The sequence below is a fragment of the Heloderma suspectum genome, chromosome 2 (assembly GCF_057233095.1).
Source record: "Heloderma suspectum isolate Gila_16-S chromosome 2, 16-S_ref, whole genome shotgun sequence".
NCBI lineage: Eukaryota > Metazoa > Chordata > Lepidosauria > Squamata > Helodermatidae > Heloderma > Heloderma suspectum.
This window is the reverse complement of record NC_139459.1, coordinates 47,267,883-47,289,895: the sequence shown is the minus strand read 5'-3', so window position 1 is coordinate 47,289,895 and position 22,013 is coordinate 47,267,883. Positions and strand designations below refer to the sequence as shown.

General features: G+C 43.4%; 1 protein-coding gene across 1 annotated transcript in view; it reads right to left on the bottom strand.

Annotated features, from left to right (window-relative positions):
• Nucleotides 1-815: 815 nt before the first annotated feature.
• The window catches only part of TBCA (tubulin folding cofactor A), a 69,378-nt gene continuing 48,180 nt past the window's right edge, over nucleotides 816-22,013 (bottom strand). The window contains exon 4 of the mRNA XM_084833388.1: nucleotides 816-21,551. Within this exon, the coding sequence (XP_084689514.1) occupies nucleotides 21,471-21,551 (81 nt within the window). The 3' untranslated portion in view covers nucleotides 816-21,470. The remainder of the gene's footprint in view (nucleotides 21,552-22,013) is intronic.

Genomic DNA, 22,013 nt, shown 5'->3' with positions numbered 1-22,013 from the left:
CTGAGCCCTGTGGTATCCTGCTTGTTACCTCTCCCCAGTTTGAGAAGATCCCATTGATAAGCACTCTTTGAGTCCGATCCTGTAGCCAACTGTGGCTGATCGCTGTTTCATCTAGCCCACTTTGAGCTAGTTTGCTAATCAGGATAGCATGGGGCACTTTGTCAAAAGCTTTGCTGAAGTCGAGGTATATTATCTCCACAGTATTCCCACAGTCCACAAGGGAGGTTACTTGATCAAAAAATGAGATCAGATTAGTCTGGCAGGATTTGTTCTTGATAAAGCCATCTTGGCTTTGAGTAATCACTGCATTGTTTTCAAGATGCTTACAGACTGGTTGCTTTGTAATCTGCTCCAGAATTTTCCCAGGGATTGATGTCAGACTGACTGGTCTGTAGTTCCCAGGTTCCTCCTTTTTGCCCTTTTTGAAGATAGGAACAACACTGGCCCTCCTCCAGTCATCTGGCACTTCACCCATCCTCCATGATTTCTCAAAGATAACAGACAGTGGTTCTGAGAGTTCTTCTGCCAGCTCCTTTATTACTCTAGGGTGCAGTTCATCTGGCCCTGGAGATCTGAACTCATTCAAAGTAATTAGGTGTTCCTTGACCATATGCCTATCCATCTCAAGCTGCAATCCTGCCCCTACAGCCTGTATTTCGCCTTTGCCAGGGGGCTCATAAACCCTCTTTTGGGAGAAGACTGAGCCAAAGTAGGAACTGAGCACTTCTGCCTTTTCCTTGTCATCCGTTATCATTTTGCCATCCTTATTTAATAGCTGAGCCACCATTTCTTTCCTCTGTCTTTTACTATGCACATATCTGAAGAAAGTCTTTTTGTTGCTTTTAGCATCCCTCACTAACCTCAGCTAGTTCACATGTTTAGCCTTCCTGACACCATCCCTGCAATTCTGTGCTACGTGCCTGTACTCTTCCTTTGTAGCTTGGCCTTTCTTCCACTTCCTGTATGTGTCCTTTTTTGTTTTCAGGTCATCTCTAAGCTTTTTGTTAAGCCACATTGGTTTCTTTTGTTGTCTTCTGCCTTTTTTTTTCTTGTTGGAATTGTTTGTAATTATGCCTTTAAAATTCCTTTTTTAAAAACTCCCACCCATCTTGGACTCCTTTTCTCATTAGAGTTGCTTGCCATGGGACCTTACTGATCACTGTTCTGAGTTTATTAAAATTGGCTTTCCTAAAATCCAGGGTATGGGTCTGGCAACACTCAGCTTTTGCTTCCTTTAGAACCAAGAACTCAAGTATTACATGGTCTCTTTCTCCCAGAGTTCCCGTAACTGCTACTTGATCCACTAAGTCATCTCTGTTGGTTAGGATCAAGTCAAGGATAGCTGATCCTCTAGTTCCTTCCTCTACTTTCTGTAGGAGGAAGTTATCCACCACACAAGTCAGGAATCTCTTGGAGGGGCCATGTTTTGCAGAATTTGTCTCCCAACAAATATCGGGGAAATTGAAGTCCCCCGTTACTACATCATACTTCCTTGAAACCTTGGCAATTTGCTTTTCAAAAGTTTCATCCTCATCTTCTCCTTGATTGGGTGGCCGGTAGTAGACTCCAACCACCATGTTCCTTTTATTCCTTGCTCCATTTATTTTAACCTAGATGCTCTCAATGGGGCTACAGAATAAAACTCAGAATAAATGCCAGGTAGTTCTAGAGTCCTCAAACTACTTTGCAGCAGGTAATCCAGAAACTTCAGACCCTGGAAAGTTCCTCAGTGGCTGCAGAGCTATATGCTGTAGATCCACCTTCCCCAAATGGTGCCCTCCAGATGGGTTAGACTAGAACTCCCATCAGCCCCAGCCTTAATGATGGGACTTGCAATCCAACACATCTGGAAGGCACTATTTGGGGAAGGTTGCCATGGATACATGTGTGAACTGCCTCCCTTAGGAAAAAAATTCCAAGGAAAGACTCTCAGGTATTTGATCTGTGATGGTTTTTGCACTCAAGCAAGTTACCACTTCACATTGGACTCATTGAAAAATGACACATATGTACAAACATACTGCAATTAATTCAGCAGAAAGCAACTTCTCATAGCATATGAGAACTACTGCATATTTCCTGGTTTCTTATAGTTTTAAGGCAATGATTCTAATCACAGGGTTGTAAGGGGCCATTTAGGCCATCGAGTCCAACCCCCTGCTCAGTGCAAGAATTCAGTTTGAAACCTTTTTTGACAGATAGCTGTCCAGTCTCTGCTTGAATACCTCCAGCAATGGAGAGCCCACCATCTCCATAGGCAGTTGGCTCCATGGTCTAACTGCTCGGACCATTAGGAAGTTTTTCCTGATGTTCAGCCAAAATCTACCTTCCTGTAACTTAAGCCCGTCTATTTTGTATCCTATGGTCTTGGATGATAAGGACAGTTCGCAGCCCTCTTCTGTGTGACAGCCCGTCAGGTACCTGAAGAGTGCTATCATATCCCTCCTCAGTCTTCTCATCTCAAAGCTAAACATACTCAGTTCCTTCAGTCGTTCCTCATAGGACGTAGTTTCTAGTCCCCTGATCATCTTTGTTGCCCTTCTCTGAACTCATTCCAAGTTATCGGAATCCTTCTTCAAGCGTGGTGGTGTCCAGAACTGGTATTCAAGGTGAGGTCTGACCAGAGCAGAGTGGAACTATTACTTCCCATAATTTAGAAACTATACTTCTATTGATGCAACCTAAAACTGCATTTGCTTTTTGTAGCCACATCACACTGCTGATTCATATTCAGTTTGTGATCAAATACAAGTCTAAGATCCTTTTCACACATATGATTGTCAAGCCAGGTATCCACCGTCTTATACCTGTGCATTTGATTTCTCTTTCCTAAATGATGAATTTTGCATTTGTTAATTTTCATTCTGTTATTTTCTGCCCAGTTTTCAAACCTATCAGGATCATTTTGAATTTTGTTTCTGTTTTCCAAGGTATTAGCTATCTCACCCACTTACATGTCATCTGCATATTTGATAAGTATACCTCCCACCTCTTCCTCCAAGTCCTTAATAAAAATGTTGAAGAGTACAGGGTCCAGTACTAACCCTGCAGCACTCCACATGATACCTACTTCTCTCCTGTTTGATGAAGAACTATTGAAGAGCACTCTTTGAGTTATGGTTCTCCAGCCAGCTGTGGATCCACCTAGTAGTGCCATCCAGCCCACGCTTAATAACTTGCTAATCAGAATATCATGGGGCAGTTTGTCAAATGCCTTTCTGAAATCAAGATATATTATGTCTACACCTTTTCCACAATCTACGTGGTATACGTAGAATTTTTCAGTTGGGCAACGATATTACCCAATTGAAAAATTGAATAAGATTGGTCTGACAGGACATGTTCTTCACCTGATCCTTCTTTTCTTTGAAAGAAGGGCAGTGTGCAGGTTTCTTCCCACCCCTATTCATTTTATCTTAACAACAATCCTGTGAGATAGGTCTGGCTGTGGATGGTCAAAGCTCATCCAGTGATCTACAGGGCAGACTGGGGACTTGAACCCAGGTTTCCCCTGTCTTAGTCTGCCACTCTAGTCCAGGAGTGCAGAACCTCTGGCTCTCCAGGTTTCCCCAGATGGCCACACCTTTCCCCCCAACCACCAATCTTTTAGTGGTTTCCCTGCTTTGGGGCAGTTTTTCCCAATTCTAAAAGTTTGAAATGCTTCTCCTAAAGCTTAGTTACTAGCAGTAAGTGCTTTAAGCTTAGATATACTGACATTTTTGGCTCCGCTTCTTTTTCCTTCAGCCCTGCCCACCAGTGGAATGCAGCCCTCGAAAGCTTCTCCAAAATGGAATCTGGCCCTCGAGCTGAACTCCAGCTTTATTCTAACCACTACACCATACTGGCTCATCATACAAACTAAGGCAGAACAGGTGTGCTGTTCTACTCCCTGTTTTCATTAATTGTAGGTGCTATTTTATTAACATTTTTTTTTTAGATTTTAGTTGCTCAGTCCCCACATAGTAATCATACAATAGCTGCACAACATGCAAATAATTAAGACCACTGCATAGTGCTATTGTCACTGCCCTTAAAGCTTACGATGTCTCAGGCTCCCCGCATCTATCACTGTCACCCCCAAAGCCTATCTATCAAGGCAACTAACTTGACTCCTAGGAACTGGGTTAATTGGGTTTCTTTCTTGGCAAAGACTCTCCATCCCATCCCTATCTGCACATACCAGTGGATCTATCCATTTCCAAAGCTAATAGTCCATCTGCTTTGAATCAGCAAAGGGCCAGCATGAGGATTTGACCAGAGCAAGGTGGAGGTGGTGATGGAATCTGCTTGGCAGCACAATTGCAAAGGAGAGGAAGAAAGAGTTACACTGCAAATCTGGGAAGGGAGGATATAGAAGCCTTGGTCCTTGAAAGGAAGGTTTGAGGATTTTGTAATTTGCATTGGCTCAGTTTGTGAGAGGGCTGCCACAGACTATGAAAGAGATCATAGCCCCTCAGGGCTAGCATACCACAAGACAACCCTGAATATCTGGATGAACCAAAAAGTTACCCTTTCATCCCTTCTTTGTGTAACTTCTCCCACTCTCTTCCCTTATCCCTTTAAGCTGTTAATCTTTTCATAATCTTAACTAGACACACCGGTTCACACACAACAAGAAGCCACCATGGGTGAATTTCCCCATGGGGCTTCTCTTTGCAGCGGACGCCCCCATTTTGAATATTCAAGCCATTGCAGGGGCATGCTGTAGCTTGTTATTATGTGTGAACCTAGTGAAGGTGTGTTGTTGGGGAGGTTGACAAGCCACCCAGACCCATGGGCTGTTTTAGCATTGCGGGTGGCTTGTCAACTGCCTCAATAACCCCCCTCACCAACTTTGCATGTAATGAGAAGCTATGGCGTGCCCCTGCCACACCCCAAATATTCAAAATGGCAGCCACTGCCATGACAAGAAGCCCCATGGGGAAATTCAGTCACAGTGGCTTCTTGTTATGTGCGAACCAGGCCAAAGTCAGGTCGGAGTGGTTGAACACTGGAAATTGAGGAATTGGGTATAGTCTACACTAAGCTTTTCCCCATTACTGTACCATCTGGCTCACTCACCTGGCACACAACACACTTACCAAATCATTGTCCTAATGCTATTTCTGTTGCACTTTTCTCCTATTTTTTCCTCCCAGAAAAAGTAATAAAAGTAACTTCTATTACTTAAAAAAAATCTGATGTTTTCATGCAGTGTTTTTTTCTGGTGTTTGCCAAACCTCACAGTGTTTTAACTTGTCCTCATGGGAATGGCTTTAACTTGTAAAACCAATTTTCGGCTTTAACTTGTAAAACCTTCTTTTTGCCAGCTGGAAATTTGTGGTTGTCCTCCCTTTCTTCTCCTTCATCGATGGAGGTGGTGGGTCAGGCATCCCTTTTTTTTAGGCTTGGTTTATTTATTTATTTATTTATTAAATTTATTAATCGCCCATCTGACTGGTCACCCAGCCACTCTGGGCGATGTACAACCCACCATAAAACAATTTAAAACAATAAAATTTTACCATAATTTTTTTTTTTAATACCCTAACCCACCCCAAATGCTTGCCTGAACAACCACGTTTTTAATGCACGACGGAAGCTCATTAAAGAGGGGGCATGACGGAGTTCCCTAGGGAGGGAGTTCCACAGAGTGGGGGCCACCACAGAAAAGGCCCTCTCCCTCGTCCCCACCAGTCTAGCTGTCCTGGCTGATGGGGCAGAGAGAAGGCCATCTGCGGCTGATCTTGTTAAGCGGCCTGTCTGGTGTTGCTGGAGGCGCTCCTTAAGATAGGCTGGGCTGGAACCATATAGGGTTTTAAAGGTCAAAACCAACACCTTGAATTTGGCCCGGAAAACAACTGGTAACCAGTGCAACTCCTTCAGCACTGGAGTGATGTGATCTCGCCGGCGGCTGCCTTTAATCAGGCGAGCCGCCGCGTTCTGTACCAGCTGCAGCTTCCGAACCGTCTTCAAGGGTAACCCCACGTAGAGCGTATTACAGTAGTCTAAACGAGAGGAGACCAGGGCATGTACTACCGATGGGAGCAGATGGTCGGGAAGGAAAGGGCGCAGCCGCCGTATCAGATGGAGTTGATACAGCGCTGTCCGGCTCACAGCTGACACCTGAGCCTCCATGGACAGCTGGGAGTCCAAAATGACCCCCAGGCTGCGGACCTGGTCTTTCAAGGGTAGCCGTACCCCATTCAACACCAGGTCAACATCCCCCAGCCTCCTCTTGTCTCCCACCAAAAGTACCTCGGTCTTGTCAGGGTTCAGCTTCAGCTTATTCCTCCCCATCCAGCCACTCACTGGTTTTAATGCACACCTACATATCTATGCATACTTCTTTTATATTAAAGCTTTCATTCCTGCACTACTATGCAACTGTGTGTAACTGTGTGTGTGAGAGAGAGAAATTGTGCCTGCCTGCGTGACATTTACAGACCTAGGTACTTATACCAAAGCAAGCAAGCAGTGAGGAAACAATGTTGGTTACAACATCACTCAAGTGCCTTTGCTGTAGACAACCCACGTGGTAATATCGGTGATATGGATGGAAATGGCTTCAACCTGCAGATTTTGGCAACTTGTTTTTCAAAGCTTCACCGTTCTCCTTGGTGGGTGACTCACCATTATAATGATCACCATAGACAGCAGCATGGTTCTACATAATTGTACAATCATTTTTCAGGGTTTCCTTTTATTAAAAAATGAGACTCTGAGCTGCTGCACATAGGTGTTCGGTTGTTGTTGGGGTTTCTTTTTTTTTACTGAAAACAATAACCCCGATTTGCCCCACATGCCCTCCAATTTATCCTGCAAATGAAGCACTACAACATGGCTTGTGGCACCACATTGTGTTATGAACAAAGGTGACAATGTACATGTGAACTTATATTTGTCAGTTTGTGCCCAGAAAACAGCAATTACATGTGAAAAAAATGTCATAAAAGACAAGGCCTCTAGCGACCTTGGTCGATTGGGAAAGGCAGCATCCTCTCAATGGCAACAGCGATTCCTTTTCTTGGGGGTTTCCCCCAGTCCCTTGGTTTTAGCTCAAAAAGACACAGGGTTAAATGATTACTTCCCACAGGGTTACCGTGGGAAGTAAAGGCCAGGCTCATAAAGGCCCAAGAGGAATATGTTTGCATCTCAGGACAACTGGAGTGAGCATTCAAAAGCCCTGCAGGAAGGAGGGCCTTGTCTTTGTTAATATGGAGAAGCAGCAGAACAGAGCTGAGCTGACCCTGGGGTGCCATCTAGGCCAGCTGCTTAGAGTTACCTAGTGGTAAAGCCATTTCTCTCATGCCAGGCTTGGAAAGCCACTGAAATTAAACAGTGGCATTTTAAGTGTGCATCCAGACTGCTGCTCTTGCAGAATTTGTATGCACTCTTGGAGCACATGCAACATGCATATAGTCCCCAGTGCATAACCCAGAAATGTTGTTGTCATGAGGTTCTGTTGTACTATATTCCTACTGCTTCTGATGTAGGGATAAAGCATGCCACACAGCCTGGGGTATGGGGGACAGAGGAGCTCCTGTGCAGTTATGCCATTCAAGCAAAGGGAGCCATTTTTCACAGAACATACGATGGAATTCAATGCTGGTGAGTAAAAACTAACTGCATCACTTCCAACAGCTTCTTGAACAGCATGGCCAACCAGGTTGGGGAAGACTGGGTTAAACAAATATATGGATAATGAGAAGATTCAGAGCTTTTTAGAGCTTAAAAGTGATCAGTCAATAAGTAAAATTTTAGCTCATGCTGTAACTGAGCCAAAGGTGTACATATTTTGACTGAACCATCCCTACTCACTAACATCAGAAATACAATTCTGATTAGGCTGCAAACCTGTACCCACCTACTTGGGAGTAAGCACCATACAACTCAGTGGGACTTACTTTTGAATGCTGTTAGACTGTTTATGTGAGCTGACGTGGCAGTTTTTATATTCTAATGTTGTTGGCAATTCTGAAAAATAAGCCTTCACATAATCATAACAAGTGTACCTTGATTGATGTTGAACAGTGATTATTTTTTGTTTAAATGTTTCACATGAAAAAAGTTCTTTTTCCAAACCTTTCTCTTTCACTGGGAAGCCAAGCTACTATTCATATTAGGTGCATCTCCGGATCAATGGATCCTTCTGGACAGGGCAGTCAGAGTTTCCCAAGCGACTTGGATCTGTAATACACTCTGGGGGAATATCCAATGTTGAGCACAAAACCAATAGCATTAGCTTGCACAATGGGTTTTCCAGTGAATCTCCTCAGGCAAGCTAATGCTACTGGCCTTGCGCTAGAGATCCCTTATTCTAGTGCAACACAATTTGCATTAGTGGAATGACAACATTAGATATTGCCCTTGGTTTTAACACATTATCAGAGAAGTAAATTATCATATATTTGAACTCACTCACCTGAGTCTTAAACAGGGGAGCCTAGAGCAGGGGGGTGGGCAAACTTCAGGTTTGCCAGATCTACTTTGTTTTTCACTAGAACCCAAAGATCCATCAATAAGCGCCAGGAAGAGGGTGCCCCTGAGCCTAGGAATTTGTTTCCAGTACCAGAACTGAACTGATTTCAGTCTTTTCACACAAAGTCCACCCCTGGTTATCCCAGACTTTCTTCATTTCAGCAGCCTAATTCACAGTGGCAAGAAAGTTTGTGAAACCTAATAATTACAGAAATTCCATAGTTTTATCATGATAGTCTTCGTGAATCAAAATCAGTCTATCAAGGTTCCCCTTATGATCTGGACCCTCAGTGCAACTCCTTAAGGATCTCTTATCTCCTTAGGAGCCCCACCTTACTTCTTTTACCTTCCCTTTTCCAATAACGTGGGGTTTAGGCTGTAGGCGTGGGATGATTAACACTCTAGACACAGGGTTTAACCACAACAGTTTACTGGTAAATTGAAGCAAGCAAATCACAACTAAAGGTATTTATACAATAGAACTGGGTGATACAAAAGGCATTAAGAGAAAATAAAAGTTGCAAAACACAAGTTCCTTTATCCAAGCTGTACTTTTGACTTCTCCAGGCTGCTTCATCCTGCTCCCTCTTCAGGCTCTGGTCTCCCTGACTCTGCTCTTAGTGGCTCTCTCGCTCTCTTTATATACCCTCCTCCCTCAAAACCGAAACCTGAAGAAATGAAACTTAACCGGGAAATGAAACTGCTCCTCTCAGAGATACCTCCTCTCTCAGAAAGACCCAGGCCTCTAGGCCTGAGCTTTATACCTTTCTTTGCTCCTATAGGCCTCAAACCTCAGTCCTTGACTAAATATCCAGTAGGGTTTATAATAACCAATTTTGTGTCTTGTGAAATAAAATTATGTATAAATTAGGCAAACAATGAGTATTTAAGAGTCAGGATATGTGCAAAAGTAAGTGAACCCCTGCTTGCATCAGCTCAATTAAAGGGAATAATTAGAATCAGGTATTTAAGTAATTAGGGGGCACCTAATTACTAACCCCCAGGCAGCACAAAACAGCCCCATGCTCCACACTCACAAGAGAAGCACAGAGCAGCCAAAATGGGGCGTTCCAGGGGGCATTCCAGGGTGGGGAGGGTGGAAATGCCTGTATGACACATCCTATGTAGCATACGGCAGCCTCCTCCCCTGCTCTGCCCTCCTGCAGCTAGACAGCCAAAATCAGCTGTCTAGCCAAAAATGCAGGGCAGAAGCATGGAGGGAACGATCCCCTCTGCGCTTCTCTTGCCCTGCATTGGATAGGCTGTCACCTCCGAGTTCAGAGGCGGCCGCCTATCTGCATAGGATTGCACCCTAGGCAGATAGATCTTCAGGGGTGAGTTTGGGAGGCCCCACCCTATACAAGGATTAGAAACTTGTGAGTTTGGTCTTCACCATATGGTTGTGTGGAAACACGTCATGCCATGATGAAAGACATCAGAGGACCTCAGAAAAGCAGTTATCACTGCTCATCAGTCTAGAAAGTGTTACAAAATAATTTCTAAGGATTTGGGGCTCCACCAATCCACTGTCAGACAGACTACAAATAGAGAAGGCTCAAGTCCATAGTCACTCTACCTAGGAGCAGTCATCCTACCAAAATCTCTCCAAGAACAAACCAGTGCATCATCCAGGAAGTCAAAAAGAACCCCAGAGTAACATCCAGGGATCTGCAGGCCACTCTCGCCTTGGCTAATGTAAGGGTTCATGACTCAATGATCAGGAAACAACTGAACAAGAATGGTGTTCATGGGAGGATAGCCAAGAGGAAACCACTGCTCTCTAAAAAGAACATTGCTGTCCATCTGAAGTTCTCTAAAGATCGCATAGATGATCCCAAGACTTCTGGAACAATGTTCTCTGGGCAGATGAGTCAAAGGTAGAACGTTTTGACCTCAATGAGAAACATTTTATTTGGCGAAAAGCAAACACTGAGTTTGAACAGAAGAACCTCATCCCAACTGTCAAGCATGGTGGTAGGAATGTGATGGTTTGGGCCTGCTTTGCTGCCTCAGGACCTGGACAGCTTGCCATCATTGATGCAACCATGAATTCTGCAGTGTATCAGAAGATACTAGAGCAGAATGTCAGGCTGTCCATCCATGAGCTGAAGCTGAACCAAAAGTGGGTCATGCAACAATGACCCTAAACATACAAGCACATCTACAGAAGAATGGCTGTGGAAGAAGAAATTTGGTGTTTTAAAATGGCCTAGTCAAAGTCCAGGCCTAAACCCCATTGAAATGTTGTAGCAAGACCTGAAGCAAGCTGTTCATGTAAGGAAGCCCTCAAATGTCACTGAGTTGAAACAGTTCATTAAGGAGGAATGGGCCCCAAATCCTCAAAACCAATGTGAGAGACTGGCCAGGAAACGCTTACTCGGTCATTGCTGCTCAGGGGGGCACCACCAGGTACTGAATCTAAAGGTTCACATACCTTTTCAGACCTGGATTTTGAATGCTGAATCAGTTGTGGAGAAATAAATGTTGAAAAAGCATGATGTCTGTGTCGCTTGTTTACTCATGTTATCTACTGTTCTTTATCTATGTTTATGGGGTTAGACTAAGACCTAATAACGTTTTAGGTTGGAAATATGTGATAATCCTAAGGGGCTCACAAACTTTTTCTCGCCACTGTAGATGGGAAAATACATTTTGTTGTTCTTAATGTTAAACAAGTGGGAGGCAGAAATCCTAGCTGATCTAGTTCAAATCACCCAGAGATCTACCAGTAGATCCTGATCTACCTTCTGCCCACACCTGTCCTAGATATTTTACTCATATTAACAAAAATGCAGATTATGGAGGGCCCAGTTATACCTAATGCATTTAATTGGGGGTAAATATGACAATCTCTTGCATGGGAATATAGTTCCAATAGCTCTGTGATTAATCACAACATTCTGGGTAGATGCAAAAGTTCCCTTCCTCCTTCTGTTGGGACGAATGGAACCTTTGAGTATGTACAACCTTCTCTATTTGGCTGAAGTGGGGACAACTGGTAGAGAACAGAAAGTCCAGTTTGATCTCTAATGCAGGATCCTGGCAGATGAATAGTTTCTATGTGGTTTCTCTGCAGTTGTATAAACCAGTGAAAATGGATTTTTATTTAATGACCAGCTCCAATATGAGAGCTGACATTTTGTAAAAGGTAACTCAAAAGCTGAAACAGATGGAAAGTATATGCGTGGTGGAAGCCTTATGGTCAACTTTCATTTCTAACAATGAACTCCCCAAATTAATACAATTCCTACATAACATTTACTTCACCTCACCATCATAATATAAAAACAGTCCCTAAGGGCGCAATCCTAACTAGATAGGTGGCTGCCTCCGAACCTGGAGGCGACCACCTATCCAAAACAAGGCAGGAGAGGCACGGGGGGGGATTGTTCCCTCCGCGCCTCTCCTGCCTTGCAATTTTTCACTAGACAGCCTTTTTTGGCTGTCTAGCGGTGGGAGGGCCAACTGGGAGAGGAAGTTGTCGCACGACACATTGGATGTGCCATATGCGTAGCTCTCCTCTCCCCATCCCGGAATGCCCCCAGCACCTCCACTTTTCAGTCGCTCCGCGCTCCTCATGCGAGCATGGAAGGCAGGGCTTCTCTGTGCTGCCTCGGAGGCAGTGCAGACGAGAGGGGCAGTCAGTTTTCCGGGAACCAACCTCAGAGCACAGGCTCGGAGGTTGGTTCCCGGAAAATAACATATCCTATGGCCCTCTAGACAGTGTCTAGTGGCCATAGGATTACTCCCTCCATGTTCTACTGCAGCCATTTTAATATTAACATGTCCAGTTTGGGAAGCAGAGAGATGTGGTTCATCTCCCATCTGTTAAATCTCAACATTTAGATTCCTAATTTGTAATGATTTCTCACTACTGAGGAAGTGCTCTTTCACCTTCTATACCAGCCTTCCTCAACCTGATACCCTCTAGAGGTGTTGGATTTCAGCCCCCATCATCCCCAGCCAGAATGGCCAATGCTTGATAAGGCTAATTCATGGAAGATGCAGCCATCAATGGCTACTAGTATGAGTTTGCATTTGAATGCCAGCTGCTGGAGAACATGAATGGAAGGATGCTATTCTGCTCATGTCCTGCTTGTGAGCTGCCCATTTAGGTATCTGGTTGGCCACTGTGGGAACAGAATGCTGGACTAGATAGGCCTTTGGTCAGATCCAGCAGGGCTCTTATGTTCATACATCTGGAGGATACCAGGCTGGGGAAGGCTATTCTATATGGATTAAGACCCATTAGCAAGCAGTGGGTCTAGTAAGTGCACCACTATACCTATAGCACTGGTTTACTCGGTAAGAAATGTTCAAAACAAGTTTTTCCCATTTGTGACGTGACTGCTTCCATCAAAATATAAACAGCTGCTTCACAAAACAAGACCAACAACTCTGCACCTATTTTCCTGACATTTAGCTGCATAATCCCATCTAAGGGGCTACTATGCCTGCAAATATCATCCCATTTTGACAAAGCAAATGACTCCACCCTGAGCAAGTGGGAGTAAGGTGTGTGGAATTTGGAACACTACCATGAGGAGAAGGACCACCAGCCACCACAGATTTTTTTAGTGTAGTAAAATTTATGATTTTAAAAAACGCTCTCACGCTTTTAATCAGTTGCAGTTGCTGCTACAAACTACCCTGGTGAAGGGAATTTCTTGCCACCAATGTTTCTGGGATATCCAAAGTGAAGCCAGATTTAACACCCCTAAAATGCAAACCTGATCTTTAAGGGGATTGTAACCCCTTTCCATGCTTAGGACTCATAGGAAACTGCCTTGTACTGACTCAGACCATTGGTGCATCTAGCTCAGTATTGTCAATGTTGACTGGCAGCAGCTCTCTGACATTTCAGGCAAGGTTCTTTCACAATCCTACCTGGGGACGCCAGGAATTTGACCTGGGACTTTCTGCATGCAAAGTAGGTGCTCTACTACTGAGCTACAACCCTTCCCTGATCACTTACAGCCCTTAAGTGAACTTGACTGGGTGGGAGGGGACATTCAAAGGGAAGCCAAAAGGATCAGCTGTGGCAACAGCATAATGTGTTCATCTTCTGATTCCCTCAGGCTCCTGCTCCCAACCCCATGAGAAGACAGTCAGAGGCCCCTGCAATATCTCAGAGGCTTCCTGTGGCCTCTCATTTCATGCAGGGTACCTAGTGGCTCAGAAGCAGCACCTTGTTCACTGCAAAGCATCACTTCAGAACGAAGGACCATCCTGCACAAATGCTCTTGTCACCTTGCCCAGGTCTTACCACTTCACATGGTGCCTTGCAGAACACAAGACATTGCTTCTCATGCAGCACATGCCTGCACAATATCGGAGGATGCTCAATATCACCTTCCCCCAACCTGGTGCCCTCCAGATGTTTTGGACTACAACTCCCAACATTCCTTACCATTGGTCATGCTGGCTGGGGCTGATGAGAGTTAAAGTCCAACACATCTGGAGGGCACCAGATTGGGGGAGGCTCTCTATATAGCAGAGGCCTGAGAGAGAGACCAGGGCTCTGCAGTAGAGTATCTCCTTCGTATGAAGAAGATCCCAGGTTTATGCCCTGGCCAGTTAACAGGAATCAGGTAACAGGTGATGGCAAAGGCCTCTGCCTGAGACCTTGGACATCCAGTGCCAGTCAAAATAGGCCAGAATAGATCAGAAAATAGTTCTCCTGATGTTTGGGACTTCAGCTCCCAGCATTCCTGACCACTGGCCATGCTGGCAGGGAGTTCTGGGAGTCGAAGTCCAAAACATCTGGACATCTCCTTCTGCCTGAATTAGATGGAATAGATGGACAAGGAGTCTGACCTGGTAAAAGACAACTTCCTGGGAAGAGGGAGCAGAGTGTGCACACGTACTGGGAGGAAAGTTTGAGGGAGGTGGAGTGATGGGCAGAAAAAAAAGACAGCACTGCCTCCAAGCTTCCCCCGTTCCTCCACACCAGCAATCCAGCACCTGCTTCAGGGAGGTGTGGTTTGGGCCACAGACAACTAGGACAGTCTGGCTATAGACTACAGGCTATCTAACTTGAAGGTTCAACCTTTTGTTGCAAGGTCACTTTAAGTTACCCCAAGCTCCACTTAAGCACCCTACCAAACTGAGTAAATGACAAAAAAGTGGGATTTTTTCAAGTTAATTCAAGGGTGACCGTGATCACAAAGGGTGACTGCATACTATTAACACCCTTAATTCTTATGAAACAAAAAAGCACCCCACACTAGTCACTTAGTTCAAGGTGGCTGTAATTAATTTTCCATTAGACTTGACTTTCACATAGTCTGCATAAACTCATTTGTAAAATTATCCTTTTTACGGAAGCTGTTTATTAAAGGAAGGTGCTCATTATGAGTAGATAAAAGCTCCCGAACTTAAACATAAATTGATCTTAATCGACTCACATGTTTCTAGTACCAACAATTCTGACACTAAAATCACAACTGTAAACCAATTAACAAAATCTTAAGATTGCAATCCTAAACATACTTATTAGGCCAGCAAATGTCCCAACCTGGTCCCCTCCAGATGTTTTGGACTTCCATCACCCCCAGCAGGCCCAATGATCAGGATGTCCAAAACATCTGGAAGGCACCAGGTTGGGGAAGTGATATAGTAAGATTTAATTCCAAGTAAATGTGCATAGGATTGTGCCGCCAGTTTTTATTTAAAATTAACTTCTTGATTATTATCTACATAATGTGCCACATGAACAAAAGTTTTTAGCATGTGAAATCACACTTTTCTTTTTTAGAATTTATATGAATGGGTCTCCTATGTGTGAAAAAAGAGGCAATACTCTTCTAAGGTGGCAGCGGTTATCTTCAGTTTATATATTTATATTAAAAATAGTTTTCAAAACATGTTGCCTAATTAATCAGTGGCATATTTGGTTAATTTTTAATTGATTCATCTAACTAGTTGATTGCAGCTCTGTCTCCTATGTTTTGGATGTTGATTGTGGCACAGCAAAACCACACTGGGGCTGGCCACCTCAACACAGCAGCAGAGAAATAAGATGGGCTGCCACTCTCGCAGACCCGATAGAGCTCCTATCTCTTTAACCTGAACATACCAGGAAGCTACGATCAACATGTCAGGCCTTCCTTTGAGTGCCACCTCCAAGGGAGGCTCAAAAGGTGGCAACAAGGGAGAGCGTCTTCTCAGTAGTAGCCCCCAGCTATGGAAAGAGCTCCCCACTGAGGCCCTCCTGGCACCGACGCTGACATATTTTTGGCAGCAGGTAAAGACTGCCCTCTGCTCCCAGGCATTTAATGGCATATGATGGGGCATCTATGTCTGCTGTTTTGAACAGGTCTATCAGGGAAATATTGTTTATTTAAACTGTTTTTAGCTGTTTATACTGTTTTAATTTTTGTGTATTAAAACAATTTTAGACTGTTTGTATTATGTTGTATTTTTTGTAATGTTGGTGTATTTTTTATGAATTGTAAACTGCCCAGAGAGCTTCGACTATGGGTCGGTATAGAAATGAAATAAATAATAACAACAATAGCTCCCCCACCCCCAAGTCAGTCAATAGATACATGGTTCCATAGCCAAGCTCTCTTTAGAGATAGCATCCCTATGAGTCATTCTGCAGGAGCCTTACGTAGAAGAGAGATTCTACATTAATTGCACTCCTACCTGCAAAACAGATAACATTTTAGATCAAGGTAGTCTTGTTTGTGTTAAATATTGACTCAAAGAAAGGAATAGCACAAACAATTCAGCCAAAATCCTATAGATGTTTTGGAGGGTTAATTTCAAAGCCAAACATGGAATTCTTATACTGGGTCACTTGAAACAGAAAGGGTGGGGGGAGAACACAGACATGCAGCTTTAGCCTTTAGATTTTAGTTATGAGCACATTTGTGCATGGCACCTTTCAATAAGTAACAGGATTCACAGGAATATTAAAGGGCCTTACAAACTTGTTTAGCCAGAGAAGACCAAGTCCCAAGGAAGTATGTGAGGGCTGCGAGACAAGCTCCTGTTAAGACAGACTTCTGTTCCTTGCCGGCGCTCCAACTAGCAGAATAGACAGTCACTCACTAGATGCATGTGCCGGGGAATTAAAGGGGTCACTGCACACAATATTAATACAGTTATTTCTGGCAAAGCCAAGAATTAAGCACTGCCTTCTCAGCAGGCAGTGGCCAGAGGTGGCAGGAAATAGCTGGACAGTGACTGCTATTTGGGAATACCTGTCCTTTCATATGGTTTGCAAATAAAAAATATTGTTGCTACAAAGTCCCCAATTTAATTCCTAATACTCTGCCAAGGCAGTAAAGCAAGGGGTGTGTGTGTTAACACTGTAATATAACACTTTTTTCCCACCACATAAACAGAGCAGAAACAAATTACTGGAACACACATTTGGTGAAGCTTTTGTGGGATACAGCATTTTATAGACTGCCCATGGGAGTTTCCATATTTGAACCCCACTGACACATACACACAGACACACACACACACACACACTTTTAAAACTTCAACAACAACCCTCTATACAAGCTCTCCATCCATTCAAAATTGAAGTATCAGAGAGATTTGGTGAGAACTCTTCTCCCTGAGGCAGACAGAAAATATGTATCTATGTATCACACACAGTGTGGTGTAGTGGTTAAGAGTTTTGGATTGGGGAAACCTGGGTTCAGCTCCCCACTCTGTCATGAAGCTCACTGGATGACTTTGAGCCAGTCAGTGACTCTCAGCCTAACCTACCTCACAGGGCTTACACCGCTTTGGGCTCCTTGGATAAAAAGGCAGGATATAAATGTAACAAATCAATAAATAACACACTATATAAGGGAACATTCAAATATGTAATCTCCCTCTTGCACTCTCTGGCACAGTGCGGATGGCCACCAATTTGGATGGCTTTAAAAGGGGGTTAGACAAATTCCTGGAGAAGGCTATCAATGGGTACTAGTCCTGATGGCTATGTGCTACCTCCAGTACCAGAGGCAGTATGCCTATGTACACCACTTATTGGGGAACATGGGCAGGAGGGTGCTATTGCACTTGTGTCCTGCTTGTGGGTTCCTGGTCGACAGCTGGTTGGCCACTGTGTGAACAGAATGCTGGACTAGATGGATCCTTGGTCTGATCCAGCAGGGCTCTTATGTTCTTAGTCTATGCTTGACTAAGAACATAATTATCAGGCTGCTGATAATTTGATTCTGTTTCTGGTTGCTGAAAACCTGCTGCCTGTTCAAGCTTTTTACAGAGGAAGGCCATTGGATAACTATCTGTAGCTTTATTTGGGGGGAGGGGGGAACCTCAGAAGATTCAAAATCTCTCTCTCTCTCTTTCTCTCTCTCTCTCTCTCTCACACACACACACACACAGAGCAAGAAAGACTGTTCATTTCTAGTAACAATTGTGGAGATGCATTGCCTTGCAGAGATTATGTCCAAGATGGAAGCAGTTCTTAAATGCCCCCACCCACCCACCCCTGCCACTATCAAATATATGTTGTACAATTTACACCATAGTGTTTTTTTGTGGAGATCTAAGTGTTGGAGACTGGATCTATGCTGTTTAAGGACAAATGATCTGCACACCCCACTATGTGTGTAGAGCTGTATTACAGCATCCGCAGTATGGGAAGTATTGGAAAAGAGAAATACCATGCAGCATGTGGAAATATACACCTTTTGAAAGATGTAAACAATTCATATCTAACTACTGAGACCAATCCACTATTGGGGACTGCAATTCATACCCCTTTTCCTTCATTTTGTCCCCCCCCCCATACCCCCACTACTGTTGTAGTACTCTTTGTTATAAAATATGGGAAAACATTATTTGGGGGGGAAAACAATTAAAATGGTCTGTCATGATGTATGAATTAAGGCTATGATGGCTTTGTATCACTTTCTGCTTGCAATAAAACTGATATGCTGAAATATCATTCAAAACAAAAATTCCAATCACTAAAATTTAAATTTACCCTAGGAAATGTAAATTTAATCTGTCCTTTAACCATTGGCCATATACCTTTACTGAAACCCAAATATGTACCATAGTTCTCCTTTAATAGCCTTTGGTCACAAAATAATATCAAGATATGCAGCTGCAGCAACAGGGTTGAACAGTCTGATCTAAACGTTCGTAATTCATTGTGGCCCTTTTGCTGTGGGGTCGGGAGCCCGTGGCCCTCCAGATGTTGCTTGATGACAATTCCCACCATCCCCCACCATTGACCATGCTCACTGATGGGAGCTTGAGTCCAACAACTGCACAGCCACATGTCCCTCACCCGTCTTAAATCTATTGCACAAATGGCATTATGGAGATCCAGAGTCCATAAAGCAGAGGTGGGGAACACATGGCCCTCCAGATGTTGAACTCCAATTCCCAACAGCCTTAGGTATGATGGCCAATGGTCAGAGATTATGGGAGTCATAGTTCAACAACATCTGGAAGGCCACAGGTTGCCCACCCTGCTGTCAAGGGGCGATGAAGTTCTCACCTTTGCAGTGTTGATCTAAATTTAAAGGTGTCCCCAACCAGTCATGTCCGACTCTAGGGTGTGGTGCTCATCTCCATTTCTAAGCCGAACAGCCAGCGCTGTCCAAAGACACTTCCGTGGTCATGTGGCCAGCATGACTGAACACCGAGGTGCACGGAACGCTGTTAACTTTCCCGCCGAAGCGGTACCTATTTATCTACTTGCAATTTCTTGCTTTCGAACTGCTAGGTTGGCAGAAGCTGGGACTGAAGACAGGAGCTCACTCCGTCACGCAGCACTCGGGTCTCCAACTGCTGTCCCGCTGACCTTCTGGTCTGCAATTCAGCGTCTTAACCACTAAGCCACCACAGCCCCCAGTGCTGATCTACATCACACCATATAGATTCCTTGGCTGATGAAAGATAAAGATTGGAAGGTATTTGCCTGTGTTCATTTTAGCTGGCCAGGCAGCGGAGGTGTGTAGAAGCTCAGGCTGTTAACTCTGTAGGGCAGCACATATTGCTGGGTAGTCAAAGATGCCTAAGTGAGAACAAAGTAACATGCTTTGGATTTTGACAGTCCAAGAGGTATAAATGAAACAGGTTCAAGTCCAGCCTATCTCACCAGCCTGTCCATTTAATAAAAGATAGGGTTAAATAGCACAATTATTTTATTTAAACGATTTACCAAGGTATCTTGTATGTAAGACATTCATTGCTTAGAAATCCCTACAGAAGTTGTTAATAAAAAGAAAGCAATTATTAATAAGCCAAAAAGTGATTTTCACATTTGTTTCATGGAAGTTTAAGAATTTTCCTCCAAATTAAACTTTTCTCTCTTCTTACAAGGTAACATTCAGGTATTAGCTGGTAACTTTATAACCTAAAAAGTTGCTTCACAGAGAGGATAAGTTCAATTTGAAGATAAATTTTAGACAAGTGATTTCCTCAGTAAAACACAGGTTTTTAGATGAAGATGCCACTGCCTTTGAGCTGTTACATCATCACATGCAGACCTTTAAACATGATCAGGAATTATTCCCGCACATGTAATCCAATGAGTAGGACATACATACATGCATCTGTATGCATACAAACCTAAATCCTACAATTCTGCTTCCAGTAGGGGTGGAAACATTGTGGGAATCAACACGTACATCATGTGTCCAACAAAGATGTACCTGCTACCCCATCATTTCTGGGATTTCTGGCATGTTGCTTCCCAACAGACATTCTGCAAACACCTCAAACTGATGCAATCATCCTGTTCCTATGCAGGCAAATATTATATGTTATTTCAATTGTTGCGTTTTAACATTTTTATTGTAAGCCACCTTGTGCGGACTTGTCCTAAAAGGATGGGTAGAAATATATATAATAATTGTAAAAAATACTATATATGTGGCCTTTATTTTTCAGCTATGCTATTCCATACATTTTTACATAATTCTGAAATTGTAACAGTATTTTAAAATGCTTAGCTTTAGGCTTCAAAGTAGTGGCAGCCTGTTACTTTGTGCCAACAGAGAGCACCCTCCCATCTGTCTTACCTGGGCCCCAGCAAGAGGAGAAAGAGGAAAAAAAACTCCTCCTGCAGGAAATTATTTGCTTTTTTAGTAGGTGTGCATTGCACATGTTCTGGTTGCCACTTGCTTTTGGTGTTGTTTCTGGCTGGGCTGGTGATTGTAGATGCACAGTGGGTGAACATGGTTATGAACACTCACCCATTAGTAATGCAGTCAGGAGAAGGGACAGGAAGGGTATATTTGAGGATATGGTCATGACTGGTTCTCCTGCATAAAAGAGTTGTTTTACGTAGCAGAGATGCAGTGTTGCCATCACCTTTGGAACTAAATGTTTAGTGAAATATCTACTACCATTAACAGTAATCCCTTGGATTTGAGATTAACCAGTCTCTCCAACCCAATCCCAAATAGGCCCTCTTATCTATCTTTGAGGAAGAGCATGATATCTTAACTGGACAAAGATCTTGTATTTCTGCTACCAGCACACACATAGAAATTGTAAGCAACTGGGAATGAAGAACAGCATGCTTGATCCATAACTGGTATGCAGAGGTTTGGGATCTGGCACTTACAGAAAAAACGTGACACATGAAGCCAGACTCTCCAGGGCAATGACCAAGCCCGACTCTTTCTGCACTTTCTACACTATCTCATTTATAACAGTTGCCAGTAGGGACTCCCTTCCTGTTGGACCACCTGTATCTCATCGATTATTTTGAGCAGACACCCCAGGGTGAAAGCCTGATTTAACCCTGAAGATACTGTTTGTACGAAAAATGCTCTCTTGTTTCACTTCTCTTTATTTTTTTTATTTGTAGTTCGTATTATGACTATACAAGTTTCAATAAAATACTTCCCAAAAAACCTTAAAGAGAAGAGCTAAATCATTTGCAATTGCATAAAATATAATTTTAGCACATCATCATTCTTAATACTACTTGATAAATACAACAATGGCCAAACATTAACAAAGCGTGGCAATGGACCCAATACCAAGGCATAATGAAGTAGTGAAAAATTAATCTAGGCTTCTAACTTGACTGACTCCAGTACTGAGAGCGCATCTTTATATTCTTCAGCTTCTTCCAACTCTTTTTCATTTTCCTGAAACAAAATTTTAAAAGACTTTTCACTATTTTTAAAACAGTCATCTTTAAGTTCCACCCCTACCTTCTTAAAACCATTGTATACATAACCACCATCCTGTAAAGACTGAATCTTTGTGAAGTGAGGATTGGAGTTGCATCATGTCAACTGAGTGACTGGGTTTGGACGACATGACACAGTTTGTCATGGGATATTTAACCCATAATGAGCTGCAGTGCCCCAGGACGCCAGGTTGAATAAGCAACCCCCGCTCAGGGGTTGTCATGTGAACCCAGCAAACATGGATTATGCGAGGGTTAAACAACACTTGCATAACTCTAAAACTAACCTCATGTAACCCACGCCCACTGGGTTTGCATGACATGACAACCCCCAAGTGGGGGTTGCATATTCAAAATGGTGGCCATACCAACTGCAGCCTCACTGTGGGTAAAATAAATAACCCATGGTGGGCTGTCA